Here is a 19,139-nt window from a genome sequence, read left to right on the forward strand (position 1 = left end):
TGGCTTTTCACATGTATGTACATTTTATTTATATAGCACTCATCACAGACAGAAAATCACATGGTGTTTCACATAGATCAAAACAAATCTTTAAGTCATAAAATCATAGTGATCTTAAAACAGAAATAAAAATCTAAGTCACATATTTATAAAATACCATTAAACAAAGGAAAGATGATTACAAATTTGAGTTAAAAATAAGAAAATACAATATTTAGAAATAGCAGCTTTAAATGAAAGGGTCTTCTGCTGTTTTTTAAAAAGTGTCCAGACTGTCAAGACTACGTAAGGCTAAAAGGAGGACCACTCCAATGTCAGGGTGCAACAGTCTGGAAGGAGCCATCACCTGGACTTCTATAATTGGTCTTTGGAACTTCTAGAAGGTTCTAGTTTGTGGACCTGAGAGCTCAGGTTGGAGTATGAGGCTTTAGCAATTCAATGATATAATGTGAGTTAGGGCTGCACAATATATCGAAAAATTATTGTCATCGCGATAACAGGACATGCGATAGGCCCATCGCAAAGCACGTCAAAAACGGCGATAAATGTTTGGTTCAAACATTTCCATGTCTGGCTGCCAGTCAAATTCAATTTAGTATCCTGGTTCTAGTTTTAGGGCTTTACATGGACAAGCTCCATCATACATTGGTGATCTTCTCTCTTCTCAGTCCCTACACCCCCAGCAGGTCCCTGAGGTCCATTGACCAAAGCCTGGTTGTGCAGAGCACCAGGCTCGGGAACTCTCTCCCCCTGAGCCTGAGATCATTGGACTCAGTGGTCTCCTTTAAAAAGAAGCTGAAATCTCACCAGTTCAGGCTGGCTTTGATGTGACCATCACCCTCCTTATTCTGCCCGGGATCCACCGATTTCTCTTTCCTCTTCGTTTTCGCATTCCCTTTCCTTACATTTTTAATCACAATTTTTTGAATTTTTTCAAAATCTTTTCTATATTTAAAATGTTTTGTTTTTGTGAAGCGCCTCTGATTTTTATCTTGAGAGGAGCTATATAAAAATTGTTTCCTTTTCTTTCTAATTAATATAGGCCATTTTAGTGGATGTTATTGTTCCTTTATGCCCAGATCATATCTGTAGAACTCATAACTTCACAGGAAATTTTTGGCCAAGCTGTGTGATCGGTATCAGTAATCAACATTCTTTGAATTCGTGATTGGAAGCATAAAACTTGATCGGAGCATCCCTAGATATGGCTTTTCACATGTATGTACATTTTATTTATATAGCACTCATCACAGACAGAAAATCACATGGTGTTTCACATAGATTAAAACAAATCATTAAGTCATAAAATCATAGTGATCTTAAAACAGAAATAAAAATCTAAGTCACATATTTATAAAATACCATTAAACAAAGGAAAGATGATTACAAATTTGAGTTAAAAATAAGAAAATACAATATTTAGAAATAGCAGCTTTAAATGAAAGGGTCTTCTGCTGTTTTTTAAAAAGTGTCCAGACTGTCAAGACTACGTAAGGCTAAAAGGAGGACCACTCCAATGTCAGGGTGCAACAGTCTGGAAGGAGCCATCACCTGGACTTCTATAATTGGTCTTTGGAACTTCTAGAAGGTTCTAGTTTGTGGACCTGAGAGCTCAGGTTGGAGTATGAGGCTTTAGCAATTCAATGATATAATGTGAGTTAGGGCTGCACAATATATCGAAAAATTATCGTCATCGCGATAACAGGACATGCGATAGGCCCATCGCAAAGCACGTCAAAAATGGCGATAAATGTTTGGTTCAAACATTTCCATCCGTGCCATACATCAACTTTTTGTAAACCAGCTCTGTTTTTTACGCGGAAGTATTATTTGACCAATCAAATGTAGCCCTTCTGATATGCGGCCAATCAGACGGGTCCGTTAATGTAATACGCCCGCCCCCTACGTAGACCCTTTTGGAAAGCAACACCCGAACATTAGCGGCGCCGTTCCCTTGTTCATCATGCTGGCTCAGAGCAACGAACGCACTTTGTGCTGAGGTTTCTGGAATCAGCGCTGCTTTCAAACGTGAAAGCGAGTCCGCTCCGTGTCGTTAATCATTTTTACCGGGCTGACTCAGACACGTGCCGGTGAACAAACCCACCTCCATGTTGCTAGTGTTCCACCGGGTGGTGGCTCTGGTTAGCTTCCAGCTAAAAGGCTACAGCACTCTCCTCCCAGTCCCACCCTGCTAAAGAGGGCCTGGAAAAGTTCCCCCACACATCAAAGTGATTTTTCATTTATGAGCTTTTATAACCTTGTTAATCAGGATAGTTGATTTGCTGCTGCACATAAACTGTCAGTCAGAAGCTCTGCTAGCCGGTTATCTTAGAGGAGCTAGTTCAATTAGTTAGCTTGTTATCAGAATCATAGTTGCAGTTTCATCATCTGAGCTGCTTTTTAAGATCTAGGTAAACTTGTTCAATTTGGGGTCAAAAACAAACGTTTTCACATATTTTCCATGCAGTTTTTTTGCCAGTTCCTCTTCTGAAAGGTAGACAATTGTTTTTCTCTTTCCCTCAGAAAATCTTAATATTCTCCTAGTTTGGCCCAGCACAGATCACTTCCCAATTACAGCAACAGCCTTATATCATAACCACATAAGTGGAGAAAATGTTCAGTAGCAATGAGAGAATTTGCTGTTGCATTTAAGTGATGTTAACTATTATTTAACATTTAAACTTATTTTCTGATTTTTTTTTTTATTTACTCAAAAACCCTGGTAAAGGATGTTTTTCTGTATTTGGAGCATCAGAAAAAGTTTTATGGTGGTGGTGATGTTTTTAAGTCACTGAGAAACTGCATGCATGCAGTTTGTTGTTTTGCTGCTAATACAGTAGCAGGTGCAGCTGCATATTTTTGCACAAAAAATGTTATGTTGTAATGGAATTCATGCATTAGTTTTTGTTTGCTTTAAACCCAGAGCAGCCGTCACACACCAGACGACATCAACACTGCATACTTTAGTATATGTTCATTTATCGTGAGTAATATCGATATCACAATATTAAGCACTGTTATCGAATATCGCAGGTTTTCCTAATATCGTGCAGCCCTAATGTGAGTTCTCATGTGTGTAGTAAAGTGACTACTGTGAATAAAACATTTACCACAAGTTTTACATGAATATGGCTTCTCACCTGTGTGAGTTCTCATGTGTTTAGTCAAGGCACTACTGTCACTAAAAAATTTACCACAAGTTTTACATGGATATGGCTTCTCACCTGTGTGAGTTCTCATGTGTGCAGTCAAGGAATTACTGCCACTAAAACATTTACCACAAGTTTTACATGGATATGGCTTCTCACCTGTGTGAGTTCTCGTGTGTGTAGTCAAGGAACTACTGCCACTAAAACATTTACCACAAGTTTTACATGAATATGGCTTCTCACCTGTGTGAGTTCTCATGTGTGTAGTCAAGGAACTACTGCCACTAAAACATTTACCACAAGTTTTACATGGATATGGCTTCTCACCTGTGTGAATTCTCATGTGATAAATCAAAGCAGCACTCCTCGAGAAACATTTACCACAACTTTTACAATGAAATGGCTTCTCACCTGTGTGAGTTCTCATGTGTGTAGCCAAGTTACTACTGTCAATAAAACATTTACCACAAGTTTTACATGGATATGGCTTCTCACCTGTGTGAGTTCTCATGTGATAAATCAAAGCAGCACTCTGTGAGAAACATTTACTACAACTTTTACAATGAAATGGCTTCTCACCTGTGTGAGTTCTCATGTGTGTATTCAAGGGACTACTGACACTAAAACATTTACCACAAATTTTACATGGATATGGCTTCTCACCTGTGTGAATTCTCATGTGTTTAGTCAAGGAACTACTGACACTAAAACATTTACCACAAGTTTTACATGGATATGGCTTCTTACCTGTGTGAGTTCTCATGTGTTTAGTCAAGGAACTACTGACACTAAAACATTTACCACAAGTTTTACATGGATATGGCTTCTCACCTGTGTGAATTCTCATGTGTTTAGTCAAGGAACCACTGTCAATAAAACATTTACCACAAGTTTTACATGGATATGGCTTCTCACCTGTGTGAATTCTCATGTGTTTAATCAAGGAACTACTGACACTAAAACATTTACCACAAGTTTTACATGGATATGGCTTCTCACCTGTGTGAGCCCTCTTGTGCCTTTTTTGTTTTTTATCATCTGCACTGTCTCTGTGATCTTTGGATTGGCACATTTTCTTACGTGTCAGTTCTTCTTTGCTGTTTGATTCTGAGTTTTCTTTCCTGCATCCACCCTGATCTTGGTTCTCAGCTTCTGTAGTACTCTGACACAAGGGTTGGTTCTTGTTTGGTTCTGGTTCATGACAGTCTGTTTCTTCAGAAGGAGAAGTCTCCATGAAGGTAACAACTTCCTGCTTCAGAAGAAACTGCCCTTCATGCTGATGGATAAGGAGTTCTTGTTGTTCCTCTTTCATCAGTGGAGGTTCTGGTTCCTTCTGGTACAAACTGGAGGTCCATTTCTGTTTAGAGAGCTGCTGGTCAGTCAGAGTCATCTTGTTTTCCCAGACATGATGCTGTGGAAGTTCTGGACAGGATAAAAGACAAAACAAAATGTAGATTAATGTGAATAAAAAAAAATCTCTCGTGTTTGGACAAAGCTTCTCATTCAACATGTTTTCTTTATTTTCATGACCATTTATATCAGGCGATTTTAAATGAAGGCATTCAAATTATGAATGAATACATGTGGAGTTATGTACTTAACCAAAACAGTGAAATAACTGAAAATATGTTTTATATTCTATTTTCTTCAAAATAGTCACCCTTTGCTCTGATTACTGCTTTGCACACTCTTGGCATTCTCTTGATGATCTTCAAGAGGGAGTCACCTGAAAAATGTCTTAAAGGAGTTCCCAGAGGTGTTTAGCACTTGTTGGCCCCTTTGTAAGTGGTCATGAAAATACAGAAAACATATTGAATGAGAAGGTATGTATATATATATATATATATATATATATATATATATATATATATATATTAGGGCCGGGACTTTAACGGGTTAATTACGATTAATTAATTAGAACAAAATAACGCGTAAAAAAAAATTAACGCATTTAATCGCAGCTTGCATTTCAAGCACGGCGGAACCTTTGTCATTGCACGATTTCCTCATAGACTGAATATCACTGACGCACACAACAATGCACAGTGCTAATGACTACTAAAACGGAATAAAAACAGAAAGAAGTTGCCTTGCTTGGACTGATGCAGGATTTAGGAAACACGTCCGCCTCTTTTCTTAACTTGGATAAAAAAACTTCCAGACAACAACGGAGTCCGTGTCGCGGAAATTTTTCAGAGATCGTCTCTGCTGCGGCTGCCCGGTGGCACGGGAAACTTGACGAAAGTTGCGGTAAGCTATATTTTTAACATTTACATAACATCTGTGCAGCGCTGAAAGCACCAGACAGAATAATTCTGTGCCCTAACAGTAGTTTATGAAAGTAGTCAGACAAACGAGAGGCACTTGGCTGCCGCTGGGAGAACGCTCCGTGTCCTCACTACTCTGATCACAGACAACATGTCTTAAAGTTGATAACAGAAGTTTAAGTTAAAACAGAAACACTCTGAAACTTTTCTGATGATTTTCTAAACAATTCTGTCAAGGAATTATACGTTTCTGAGACGAGTCACTGTCTAAACATCACATGCATTACTATCATTAAGCAGCGAGGTGTGTTGAAGCTGTCATCAGCTAAGGGGTGGATGCTTAAGTGAATCAGGGGCAGCGAGGAATGAGGAAGTTGTGATCAGGCTGGAGATCACACCAGATTCGCTGCAGCAGGCCTGAATCTGTGGGTGTGCAGCATCCCCTTCTTAACGTGACAGCAGGACTTCCCATGTAAGGAAGGTCCGCTCACCTGTTCGTCAGATCATTATTTCCTCGCCATGATCTTTTATCATCCCATCAACCTCCAGTCATCCAACTGGAACCAGTTAGTGTTCCTGATCATTCTCAGAATATGCCATGCCTGCTCTGGTGTTAAAAGTTAGTACATTTAAGTCCTAGATCATATTTGTGCATGTTCTACTGTCATTTTGTAGGATTATTAGGGTTCCAAGCCCAAAGGGCAGGGAACCCTATTGTTTTTCTACGGATTTTTCATTATTTATTAGAGTTCCAAGCCCAAAGGGCTTTGGAACCCTATTGTTTTTCTACGGATTTTTCATTATTCTTCTTCTCCGCTAATACTGTATGGGGGCAAGAGGATTTTTCATTATTCTTCTTCTCCGCTAATACTGTATGGGGGCAAGAGCCTGAAATTGCCAGGAAAAATCTGATATGGCAGTCTGATAGAAAATCCTGACCACTACTCAGGTTCGAAAATTTGGACCCCGAGTCACCTAGGTGGCGCTATTGCGGAGGTGAATACGTTTGAGCTACTAGCTCCCAAACCATAGGCCCTACAGTCAAAAAACTTTATATGGACATGATCCTTGGATGATTCTGCATCTTTTTTGTATTGGCCACGCCCATTTCCGCCTAACTAGATTTTTTGCTAGATCTCAAAAAACGCAAAAGTTAGTTTTAATCACCTATTCGTCATTTTTCGTCGAATCAACTTAAACCTTTGAACATATGATCTATGGAGAAGAGAAGTTGTTGTGATGAAGAAAAACGCGGAATTATTGAAAATTGGGTTAATGACACCATGTCAAATTCAGTGTGCTAGCTAGCACATGTCCTAATTGATTATATCTTCAACAATTTTCAAGATAAAAGGATGAGACTCTAGACCCTTACAAAGTATGAGCGGTAAACCCTATCTACGCAATTTTGTTTGGATTCACCAATAGGGGGTGCTAAAGATTCAAAAAGTTTGTTTCAGCAAAACGGCTTGATGGATTTCCACAAAACTTGGCAGATATGTTTATCATTGGACCCTTACGCTATATTTCGAAAATGATTAAAAAGTGGGCGTGGCTTACAGGCTATAAATAGGCTTTAAAAGTTGTCGCCCTTTTACTCATAAAAAATATATATTCTGTACAGAAAGTTACAAATCAAATCAGTCATAGTGACATCTACAATCACAGAAAAAAATTAGAATTTGGTCCAATAGATGGCGCTGGTGTACCCCAAAAATGTTTATGGCATGTTTCTCGCCATTACATTCGTAAAAAAACAAATGGTCTCATCCAGTATGTTCATTGATTCTGTCAAATTTAGATGAGTAATTTAAAAAATAATTTAAACTTAGGCTAATTAGTAGAAATTTGCATAGTAAGTCAAACGTACTTACGTTAACTCCTCCCGGCCGTCCAACACAATCACATCACTACTTTCCCTGACAAGAGAGGAGGAGCGGCTGACCAAACGATGTGAAGGGATTTTGGATAATTTGCTTATTTGTTTTTATATGATTTTTTAAAATAATTTTTGCGGAATGAAACTGTTTTTTAGCATAACTTCAAAAGATTTTGACATTTTTCAAAGCTATTCATAACCACCATACCTAAGGTCAATTCAAGTGGATATCTTGATTTTCAGCTTGATTCAACAATAGGGGGCGCTATAAATAGGAAGAAATTATACTGCTGAACTGGCTAAATGGATCTGCACGAAACTTAGTGGTTGTCATGATTATAGAGTCGTAAGACTACAATATCAATATGGTAATGATGGATCAAAGTGGGCGTGGTTTATGATCATTTAAAATTTCAAATTTGAAAAATTTCCTAAAAATCATTATTTGCATGTAAGAGGCTAAGATTTTCAGGTTGTGTTAACTGGGTAGGCTGGAGCTTATGTCACGTTCTGATCAGAGTTGGGATCGATCCTTCAACCATTTAGAGCCATTCCCATCTGTACGTGGTCGACCCTGCCTGGATAGCTCCAGATGGCCCCAGCTTGGCCCGGTTGATTCCACACATCCTTGCTTAGGTATGCAAGGAATGCAGTCAGAGACATTTTTAGGTTCTAGATAATCAGCATGATAATGAATGAGAATGAATTGAGCATGCCATAAGCCCATGTGGGTTGATCCTACCCACCAATCAGAGGCTTGCTCTAGTGGAAGGTGTGAATATGCTGTCAGCAGGGGGAGTGTTGGCCCTGGTCAGCCTGAAGCAGACCACCTCAGAAAGAGGGCTGAAAAACAGTCTCGTTGCACCCTAAAAATAGGACGGAACGCCGGTGGGAGAACGTGTCTTTGGGGCGGGGCTGCGTGAGGAGTGGGGAAGTTGAGGGCGGGGGCGGGTGGGCGACTGGCGCTGGTGGCTTGGAACCCGTTCATAACTGCTTGCAGTTCTAGTTATTCATTATTCTTCTCCGCTACGTCTGTATGGGGGCAGGAGCCAGAAATTGCCAGGAAAAATCTGACATGGCAGTCTGATACAAAATCCTGACCGCTACTCAGATTCGAAAATTTGGACCCCGAGTCACCTAGGTGGCGCTATTGCGGAGGTGAATACGTTTCAGCTACTAGCTCCCAAACCATAGGTCCTACAGTCAAAAACTTTATATGTACATGATCCTTGGATAATTCTGCACGTCGTTTGTATTGGCCACGCCCATTTCTGCCTAACTAGATTTTTTGCTAGATCGCAAATAACGCAAAACTTACTTTTAATCACCTATTCGTCATTTTTCGTCGAATCAACTTCAAACTTCGTACATGTGATCTATGGACTAAGGTAAGTTGTTGTGATGAAGAAAAATACAGAAATATTGAAAATTGGGCTAATGACACCATGTCAAAATCAGCGCGCTAGCTAGCACATGAGGTAATTGATGATATCTTCACCATTTCTCAAGATAAATTGATGAGACTCTAGAAACTAATGAAGTATGAGCGGTAAGCCCTATCTACCCCATTTTGTTTGGATTCACCAATAGGGGGCGCTAAAGAGTCAAAAAGTTTGTTTCAGCTAAACGGCTTGATGGATTTCCACAGAACTTGGCACATATGTTAATCATCGGACCCTTAAGCTATATTTTGAAAATGATTAAAAAGTGGGCGTGGCTTATAGGCTTTAAAATTTTTTCGCCCTTTTACTCATGAAAAATACATATTCTATACAGAAAATTACAATTCATATCAGTCATAGTGACATCTACAATCACAGAAAATTTTTTGAATTTTGTCCAATAGGTGGCGCTGTGGTACCCCAAAAATATTTTTGGCATGTTTCTCCCCATTTCTTTCGTAAAAAAACAAATGATCTCATCCAGTGTGTTCAATGAGTCAGTCAAATTTAGATGAGTATTTTAAAAAATGTTTTAAACTTATGCAAATTAGTAGAAATTTGCATAGTAATTCCAACGTACTTTCGTTAACTCCTCACATCACAACTTTCCCTGACAAGACAGGAGGAGCAGCTGACCAAAAGATGTGAAGGGACTTTGGATAATTTGCTTATTTTTTTTAATATGATTTTTTAAAATTATTTTTTGGGAATGAAAAAGTTTTTTTAGCGTAACTTCAAAAGATTTTGACATTTTTCAAAGCTGTTCATAACATTCATACCTAAGGTCAATTCAAGTGTATGTCCTGGTTTTCAACTTGATTAAACAATAGGGGGCGCTATAACTGGGAAGAAATTATACTGCTGAACCGGCTAAATGGATCTGCAGGAAACTTAGTGGCTGTCATCACTATAGAGTCTTAAGACTACATTATCAATATGGTAATGATTGATCAAAGTGGGCGTGGTTTATGATCATTTAAAATTTCAAATTTGAAAAATTTCCTAAAAATCAATCAAAATTTCCAGATTGTGTTAACTGGATAGGCTAGAGCTTATGTCACGAAAGCCGCAGCTCCACAAAGAGGTTTGCGCTTTATATTTACGAAAATACATTTTTAGGCTAGCAATTGTAGCGCAAATTCTTTTCTCACAATCTTCTTGTAATTTGCCACAAAGTTCACTCTTAGGTGGTTTATGAAACAAAAAAAATGTCGTCTTGATTTGAGCTCCCCCTAGTGTTTAATTATAGGACATATTTTTGTCTACAGCCACTAATGCAAATATTATTTTATTGTAAGTACAGTTTTACATTTATGACCCCAACAAAAATATAATAAGAATTCTTACATCACAGAGGCAACCTGGGAATATTTTGAGATTTCTGTACAAAAGCATAGATTTTTAATGAATTTTTAACTTTTTACCAGTTTTTCTGTATAGTTGGACAACAACGTAATTAATTTTTGTTAGAAAGCTTTTTAGGTATACAGTAAATATAAGCCATTTACAACATTCCACATGTACCTATGGTGATCTGAGATTTTTCTCCTAATTTTAGAAAGTAGCTTTATTTTTTTATGAATATTTTATTTTTTGTTGCGACCTTTATAGTTATATTTCCCAATTTATCGTCAAAAAAGCTTTGAGTCTACTGATTATAAAACAACATCATATTATTCCGCATGTTAACACTGCCATGTGAGAATATTTTGGTAATTTTAGGATGATTTATGTATTTTTCACGATTTTTTAGAACATTTGGTCAGTAAGTCACAAAATGAAACTCATAGTTTTTGTTGAAAATCTTTTAAATCTAAAGACATTATCAAGTATTTATGTTATTTGTAATATTCTGTTTATGTATAGATCATTGTTTGATAATATCACTCGTTAAATCTTCACGTTCTTTAATAAGGAAACAGTGGAATTCCATTGTAATCATGATTGAGAAGTCGGCCATGTCTACTGATTTAAAAACAACATCATATTATTCCGCATGTTAACACTGCCATGTGAGAATATTTTGGTAATTTTAGGATGATTTATGTATTTTTCACGATTTTTTAAAACATTTGGTCAGTAAGTCACAAAATGAAACTCATAGTTTTTGTTGAAAATCTTTTAAATCTAAAGACATTATCAAGTATTTATGTTATTTGTAATATTCTGTTTATGTATAGATCATTGTTTGATAATATCACTCGTTAAATCTTCACGTTCTTTAATAAGGAAACAGTGGAATTCCATTGCAATCATGATTGAGAAGTCGGCCATGCCTCTGAAAGATATGTGTATAGGCTTTGCAGGTTTAATGACGTATCCTGAGTGTTACTTTCATTGCGCCGGTTGAAGTGAGCTGACGGGACGCCAGCGGGAGAACGTGTTTTTGGGGCGGGACCGCGTGAGGACTGGGGAAGTTGAGGGCGGGGCGGGTGGGCGACTGGCGCTGGGGGCTTGGAACCCGTTGATAACTGCTTGCAGTTCTAGTTATTTATGTGTTTTTACTACATTATGAGTAGAAATGCTAATAAAAACTCCCAATTATACAAACAAGTGAAACTGGAAAAATTAGAATCTGGTGCAAAGTCAAACTTATTTCAGTCATTCAACTAGACAGAGAGACTATTTAAAGGCTCAGGAACCCTTTGCAGGTGTTTTCTATTTGTAATTATAAATTCTAGTTGATTTGGGTTTTGTTTCATATCACACAGTGACATTTGAATAATTAAAATGCATTTTATTATTAGAAGCTTTAGTTTACAGTAATAACCATGTCTAATGTTTGATTCTCTGTCTCATAATTTTAATTAAAAGTTTTACTTTGAGAGCACATTTTCCTGAACGATTAAAATGCGATTAATTTAGATTAATTAATTACAAAGCCTGTAATTAATTAGATTAAAATTTTTAATCAAATCCCAGCCCGAATATATATATATATATATATATATATATATATATATATATATATATATATATATATATATATATATATATATATATATATATATATATATAAATTGTAGCGTCACAAAATGTCCTGTTTTTGGCCTGAAAGGTCATGCTCTGCTGTCTGCTCGAGCGGAGACGTGATGTCTCCGTCGGGAGGCCTAATCTACATGAGATATTGGCCCAAGGCCTTTCATGTCCTCTGCTCATCTAAACTGCTTCACCTCCTTACAGCTCAAGACTAGACGGAGAACTCTTTTGATAAATACATAATCAAACAACGTTAGTTATTGCAAATTATAATGTGAATCAGATATTCAATCATTTTGTGAAATGACAATGTATTACTTGATATTATAATCCTGTGATCAGTAGTTGTTTTGTGCCGTGTCCCTTTTCGGCCACAAGATGGCCTCAGTGGCCTTTGTCTCGCCCGTCTCCCGGTGCCCATCTGTTCCAAATCATTGATGATCACCTGGCAGCAGCTAAAAGCTGCTCCCAGCCACCAGTTCGAGGAGAAGGTCAAGGGTAGTGTAGACTGGGAACAGTTTATACTATTCTCTTCTCCTCGGTTTGATTTTGGTACAACTCGGTTCACTCGCTAGTCTTCGATTTGCTCTCAATAGGATTTCGGATTTGGATTTCGGATTAGACCATTTGGCGTATAGACTTTGGACCGGCTTTAGACCCTGACCTCGGATCTCCCCTTTTGAATATATATATTTATTATTCTCGGTTTTCTTCCCACCCCCTTCTGGGGTGGCGTTTTCAGTTTCTCCCTTTTTAAATATAGCTCCTTTTGTTTTGTATATAGCATTGTTTTTTGGATTCTTTGTAAATATTCCATTCATTTTGTAATAAATCCCTTGTTTTTTAGCGACATAGCACTCTGTTATTATTTATCCCACACACTAATTTTATTACTCCCCTCCTCATCTCTCCTAGAGAGCCGGGGACGTAATAGTAGTACTTAATTATAATTTTGGACAGCTGCACTAGACACATTGACATAGAGTTATGTTAAGTCACATTTCACATTTCCTTTTGTCTGATACAATCAGAACCTACATTTCTGATGTAAGGCATGGTTTTCTGTGGTGTCTGTATAAGCCCTCTTTTGCATGTCAAATTCTGATTTGCCAGTAAACCAAAATATGACATTTATAAAAACTATCCCCACGTCACCTTTACTTCAGTTCAAAGCGTTCTAGAGAAGTTTTGGACAGGCCATCCGGAACCTTTACAACCATAAGAACCTTGACAAGCTGGATAAAATCTGTTGCACGTTACACCTGACCGCAGCGGTTCCTTCAGAATAAAAGCTGAACCTCACGACCCCTTCAGGGTCTCGCTGACGCCAATAATAACCTGTCGTGACCTGGAAGAATTCCAAGACTAGTCTGGTTGGCACTGCTGCTCTCTCTAACGGCTTCGGTACCAAGGAAGGTCCACGGATCTCGACATTCTGGATCTGAACGGAGGCTTCGCCTGTGAGTACGTAGACCGACAGATGGCGTTTAATGTGTTTTATAAATCACCAACCGTAGTTTAGAGCGAAACATTCGCTCCCACTCAGAACTAATTGCTTCTCCGGATACGAGAGTTCTGAAAACAACATTCCACACATACACCATTCATCTCATGTCTCATTCAACTCAATTCAATTCAATTCAAAAATACTTTATTAATCCCAGAGGGAAATTGATTAACTCCACCTAGATTAATTAATTAATTCCACCTAGTTTCATCAGTACACAGAGTGTTTACAGTTAGACTTGTTTAAAGTGTGTAGAAATAAATTTCTTAACTATTATAAACCTGACTCTCTCTCTTTTATCTGAGTTAAAAGAAAGTGTCCAGTAATCACTGCAATAAAAAGTTCTGATCTTCTGGTTAAAATATTCAAAGATCTATCAGACTGATATTTCATATTTCTATGGAATCTCACATTTTATGGTTCACAAATAAGATGTAAACTACCCATCATTACTATATATATATATATATATATATATATATATATATATATATATATATATATATATATACATATATATATACATACACACACACACACACACACACACACACACACACACACAAGCGCTGTTTATTCTTAGCTGTCGGCAGTGCTATGCAGCAGAACCGCCAAAGTCAGGTTGCTGCTTCAAGTCTGCTTCAAGTCTGCTCCATGCAGTGTGCAGTGTGCAGGGATATAGCAAGCCACTGTAGCATTTAATTTGCAACCATGTCTATTTTCAAAAATTATTTAAAACATATTACTGCTAATCTGTACATAATAGATATGTCACCATTCCAATTTAGTAGTAAAAATTAAATGTTTAAGCATTTCCAGTACCACTGAATATCTTAGCCCTTTGAGACCGGCGGGAGCGCCGGCGCTCCCATTTGCAAATCTGTGTTCAAATGCTTGTAGAATTGAAATTATATAATTTATTTATTTTTTGCATATTAAACCGGAGGATTTACACTAATATCTCCCATGCTAAACATGTCCCAGAGCGTTGTGCTTTTTTGCAATAATACATTTAGACAAACACATCCTACACACATCACACACCTACTACAAACTCCCAACACACGCACACCATTACAAACATTTAGACATATCATGGACCTACCAAATGGTGCATCCTCCCTCCTCGAAGCAGTTGACGCCATTACAGCACTGGGTGATTAAGTTTCAGTTTCTGTTTCCTCACGTATATATTAATGCAATAATCTTTAATATTGTTATTATTATTAGTGAGAGATTAGGAAAACTTTATACTCCTGAAAAATTAGCTACAAATAGTTTAATTAAATGAGTGTATCTCAGAAACTAATTTATAAAAGCACTTCAAATAAATTTGTTGTTGTTTGAAAGGATTGTGTGAAACTTTTTGCCATTGACAATTTTGAGGGATAAAGGTGTGGCATTTCTATATAATGAAAAATATGTGTAAAAACAAAAAACGATTTTCAATTTGTGTATGGATAATAGCATTTTTTAGTGAAATATTTAGTTGCTATGAACATTTTATATTTATATTATTAAAATTTAGAATCTAAGGTTGTATTGATGTATACCAAGTTGAAATACTCCAAAAAAATGGCACCAAAGCATGTAAAAATGTAAACATAAGTTCTGGTCAACTCTGACAGGTCTTAAGGATTAATGAAATACATTAAATTCTACTGATCATAGTTTAACTGTGGATATATTTATATATGTTCTTTTGATTAAGATTAGTAATATTAAATGATCAATGATAAATGACCCACACTTGTACAGCGCTTCTTAGTGTAAGGACTCCAAAGCGCTTTACACTACAGTGTATCATTCATTCATTCACACATACATTCACACACTGATGGTGATGAGCTACGACGTAGCCATGTAGCTTCCCTGGGGCGCACTGACAGAGGCGAGGCGCCCGAGCACAGGTGCCACCGGTCCCTCCGACCGCCACCAGCAGGCAAAGTGGGTTAAGTGTCTTGCCCAAGAACACAACCGCAGAATTCTCTGTCCGGAGCCAGGATCGAACCTGCAACCTTCCGATTACTGGACAACCCGCTCAACCTGTTGAGAGCTACTGCTGCCCGCTCAACCTGTTGAGCTACTGCTGCTTAGTACCACTGGTGGGCAGTCAGGGCCAGCAAAGCCTTCTCTGCTGGCCTAAACTTACTCAAAAAAGTAAATGTATTTTTTCCTTTGGTAAATGTTTTTAAATCAAAAATTTTTCACTGGCCTATTTTCTTTATATCCTATTATACCCACTTGGTTGCACTGCTCCCAGTGTAAAAATACCAAGGTTGGGTGTTATCCAATCAGATTTCAGCTAGCTTGCGTTTTCAGGTAGATTAAGTCTGCCATAACCCCTGCTTTCCACAGGAGCCGTCAGCAGCACGTTACTGCAGCAGCACGTCTTGCTCGCGTAAACTGCTGCTTGGCCCTTCCCACGAGACGCGAAGCAGCAGGGGAGCAGCTGTCACCGACAGAGCACGAAGTCACACGAGTGACTTCGTCAGTAAACACAACAAGCAGGAGAAAATTACAACATGGCTCCAAAATGTTTGTGTTTTATGTTCTGTCCGTTTTATAATCGCCAATACGGACCTGAAAAACAAAGGAGACTGCTAGCTAGGTGGTAACTTCTCACGGGGCCGCACAGTTAGTAACTTTTTTAAAAGTAAAGCAACCGGAAGGCAGTATGTTTCTTTATTCTGACAATTTCGGGAGCTTCGCTCCGTTTCCGCGTCCGATTTCCTGTCTTTCCTTCCCCAAAGATGTCGAACTTGACCCGTTTCAGAGGCGTCGCGCGTAGAAAATAGAACCGGCGCGTAAAGGCCGCGACATGCTGCTCCTGAGACGCGGCCGACTCGTGCTGCTGACGGCTCCAGTGGAAAAGGTTCTGTTGACCACAGCGGTTCCTATCAGCAGCTATGACGTGCTGCTGCAGTAACGTGCTGCTGACGGCTCCTGTGGAAAGTAGGGGTAAGTCTTCAGAATCAACCGAGCAGTCCGCTCAGAGTGTAAGTGAACAGAGACAATCCAGTTGCAATAGCCAATCAGCTCACGAGTCGGAGTGGCCCACGCAAAAGCTGACATGAACGCATCCTGTGATTGGATAAGCAGTAGTTTGAACTTTTCTAGCACCATTAAGCAAAATATCAAAACTAAACACAGAGATTTGTATATATATATATATATATAATTATTATTATCTATAGACAGCTATCGTGTATTTTTTGAACACATGATGGCTGAAAGAGGAGAAAGGACAGACTTGGTTGCAGATTTACTTGCCACACCATTTTCAAGATGAACCTTTCAAGAAAAAAATGGATCTTGTGAGAACAGGTCGTCCCGACCCCAATGCTAGCTGGCTTGTCACAGCAGGGGAAAGGATTTGTTCGACATTTTCAGGCAACCAACTATGAATGGTCATGTTTCTGGGTAAACAGGAACTTTAATTTAGGAGACACGATGAAAACCCCCAGTCATTAAATAGAGGTAATTATGTGGAGCTTTTATCTTTTCTTGCTGAGCATGATGCCGACTTGCATTACCACCTGACCACAAACAGGGTCTTTACTGGGACATCAAGCAGAATACAAAACAACCTCATTTATGCTATTGCTGAAGTGATGGGAGATGAGATCAAAATGGAGATCAGAAGAGCCCCTATTGTTACCATTATGGTTGATGAAACCAATGACGCTCGCACTCGTCCTGCGCTATGAGACAGCCACAAGTATCCAGGAGCATTTTTTCAAATTTGTGGATGTAACTAGTGGCAGGCGAGCTAATGACCTTGCCGCACTTATTTTCCGTATTCTTGAGGAATATGAACGCTGTTTGGACAAAGGTGTTACAGTGTTACGATGGCGCAGCGGTGATGGCATCTGGACAAAATGGGTGCAAGCTAAAGTTAAGGAAAAGGCACCTATGGCCTTATTCATTCACTGTTATGCACATCATCTTAATTTAGTCCCCAAAGTGCACACACCTGTTCAACTTCTCCTTAATGCAATTACCTAATCAATCAATCACATGGCAGTTGCTTCAATGCATTTAGGGGTGTGGTCCTGGTCAAGACAATCTCCTGAACTCCAAACCAAATGTCAGAATGGGAAAGAAAGGTGATTTAAGCTATTTTGAGCATGGCATGGTTGTTGGTGCCAGACAGGCCGGTCTGAGTATTTCACAATCTGCTTAGTTACTAGGATTTCCACGCACAACCATTTCTAGGGTTTACAAAGAATGGTGCGAAAAGGGAAAACATCCAGTATGCGGCAGTACTGTGGGCGAAAATGTCTTGTTGATGCTAGAGGTCAGGGGAGAATGGGTTGACTGATTCAAATTGATAGAAGAACAAATTTGAAATAACCACTAGTTACAACCAAGGAATGCAGCAAAGCATTTGTGAAGTCGCAACATGCACAACCGTGAGGCGGGTGGGCTACAACAGAGGAAGACCCCACTGGGTACCACTCATCTCCACTACAAAAAGGAAAAAGATGCTACAATTTGCAGGAGCTCACCAAAATTGGACAGTTGAAGACAGGAAAAATGTTGCTTGGTCTGATGAGTTTCGATTTTTGTTGAGACATTCAAATGGTAGAGTCAGAATTTGGCATAAACAAAATGAGAACATGGATTCATCGTGCCTTTTTACCACTGTGCAGGTTGGTGGTGATGGTGTAATGGTGTGGGGGATCTTAATGCCAATTGGGAATCGTTTAAATGCCACGAGCTACCTGAGCCTCTTTTCTGACCATGTCCATCCCTTCATGACCACCATGTACCCATCCTCTGATGGCTACTTCCAGCAGGATAATGCACCATGTCATAAAGCTACATTCATTTCAAATTGGTTTCTTGAACATGACAATGAGTTGACGGTACTACGACGGCCCCCACAGTCACCAGATCTCAACCCGATAGAGCATCTTTGGGGTGTGGTGGAACGGGAGCTTCTTGCCCTGGATGTGTATCCCACAAATCTACATCAACTGCAAGATGCTATCCTATCAATATGGGCCAACATTTCTAAAGAATGCTTTCAGCACCTTGTTGAATAAATGTCACCTAGTATTAGGCAGTGCTGAAGGTGAAAGGGGGTCAAACACTGTATTAATATGGTGTTCCTAATAATCCTTTAGGTTGGTGTATATATTCTGTACAGGTACAGAATATTTGTGGCGCGCCGCCACGGCAAAATAAAAGCTACCACACCTTCAGAGGGATTAAAAAAAATGTTTAAACAACGTACCTTAAGAATTAATTTTTTGGATATACATTAAAACTATGTAAATATGAGACACATATAGTCTATTTTTGTATGCATGTATACTAAACCATGATGACAGTTTAAAATGAAAGGCTGCATACACATCCTTCATGAAAATACTGTTGAAGTCATATATTGATAACTGCAAATTAATCAAATCTACAGGTAAAAGGGAAAATCAACTTTGGATGACTAAAGCTTGGTTTATGCTTGACGCATTTACTTTCCGCTTGGTGATGCGGCTCGCGGATGGAACACGCTTCACAACTTGCAGCGTTTATGGTTCATGCGGCTTGTCTCTGCGGTGAGCCAATATTCTCCCAAACTGAACGGGGCAGCATGGAAATCTACGGCATGCATACAACACTACACCATAGAAGAAGTAAAAATTACTGTTGTTTACAACATGGCATTCCATCATTTTTTAAAAGCGTGCTCGTCTTTTCCGACAGCGCGAGCTATTTCTCTCCAAGGATTATTAACATGTTGATCATGGTGATCTTTGAGAGCTGAATCATACAAATGTCTGTATTTATGAACCTCTGCCATACTAGTCCTTGCCAGTCCGCTAGGCTTGGGCGGTATTACAGTACTACCGTATACACGCGGTATTACAAAATAGCGACCGTGTCAGTTCCAATACCGTCATGAAAAAC

General features: G+C 38.7%; 1 protein-coding gene across 1 annotated transcript in view; it reads right to left on the minus strand.

Annotated features, from left to right (window-relative positions):
• LOC129165488 (zinc finger protein ZFP2-like) overlaps positions 1-19,139 on the minus strand; it is a 32,302-nt gene continuing 13,163 nt past the window's right edge. The window contains exon 2 of the mRNA XM_070548057.1: positions 1-4,571. Within this exon, the coding sequence (XP_070404158.1) occupies positions 3,040-4,571 (1,532 nt within the window). The 3' untranslated portion in view covers positions 1-3,039. The remainder of the gene's footprint in view (positions 4,572-19,139) is intronic.

This window comes from Nothobranchius furzeri, chromosome 2 (genome assembly GCF_043380555.1).
Source record: "Nothobranchius furzeri strain GRZ-AD chromosome 2, NfurGRZ-RIMD1, whole genome shotgun sequence".
Classification (NCBI taxonomy): domain Eukaryota; kingdom Metazoa; phylum Chordata; class Actinopteri; order Cyprinodontiformes; family Nothobranchiidae; genus Nothobranchius; species Nothobranchius furzeri.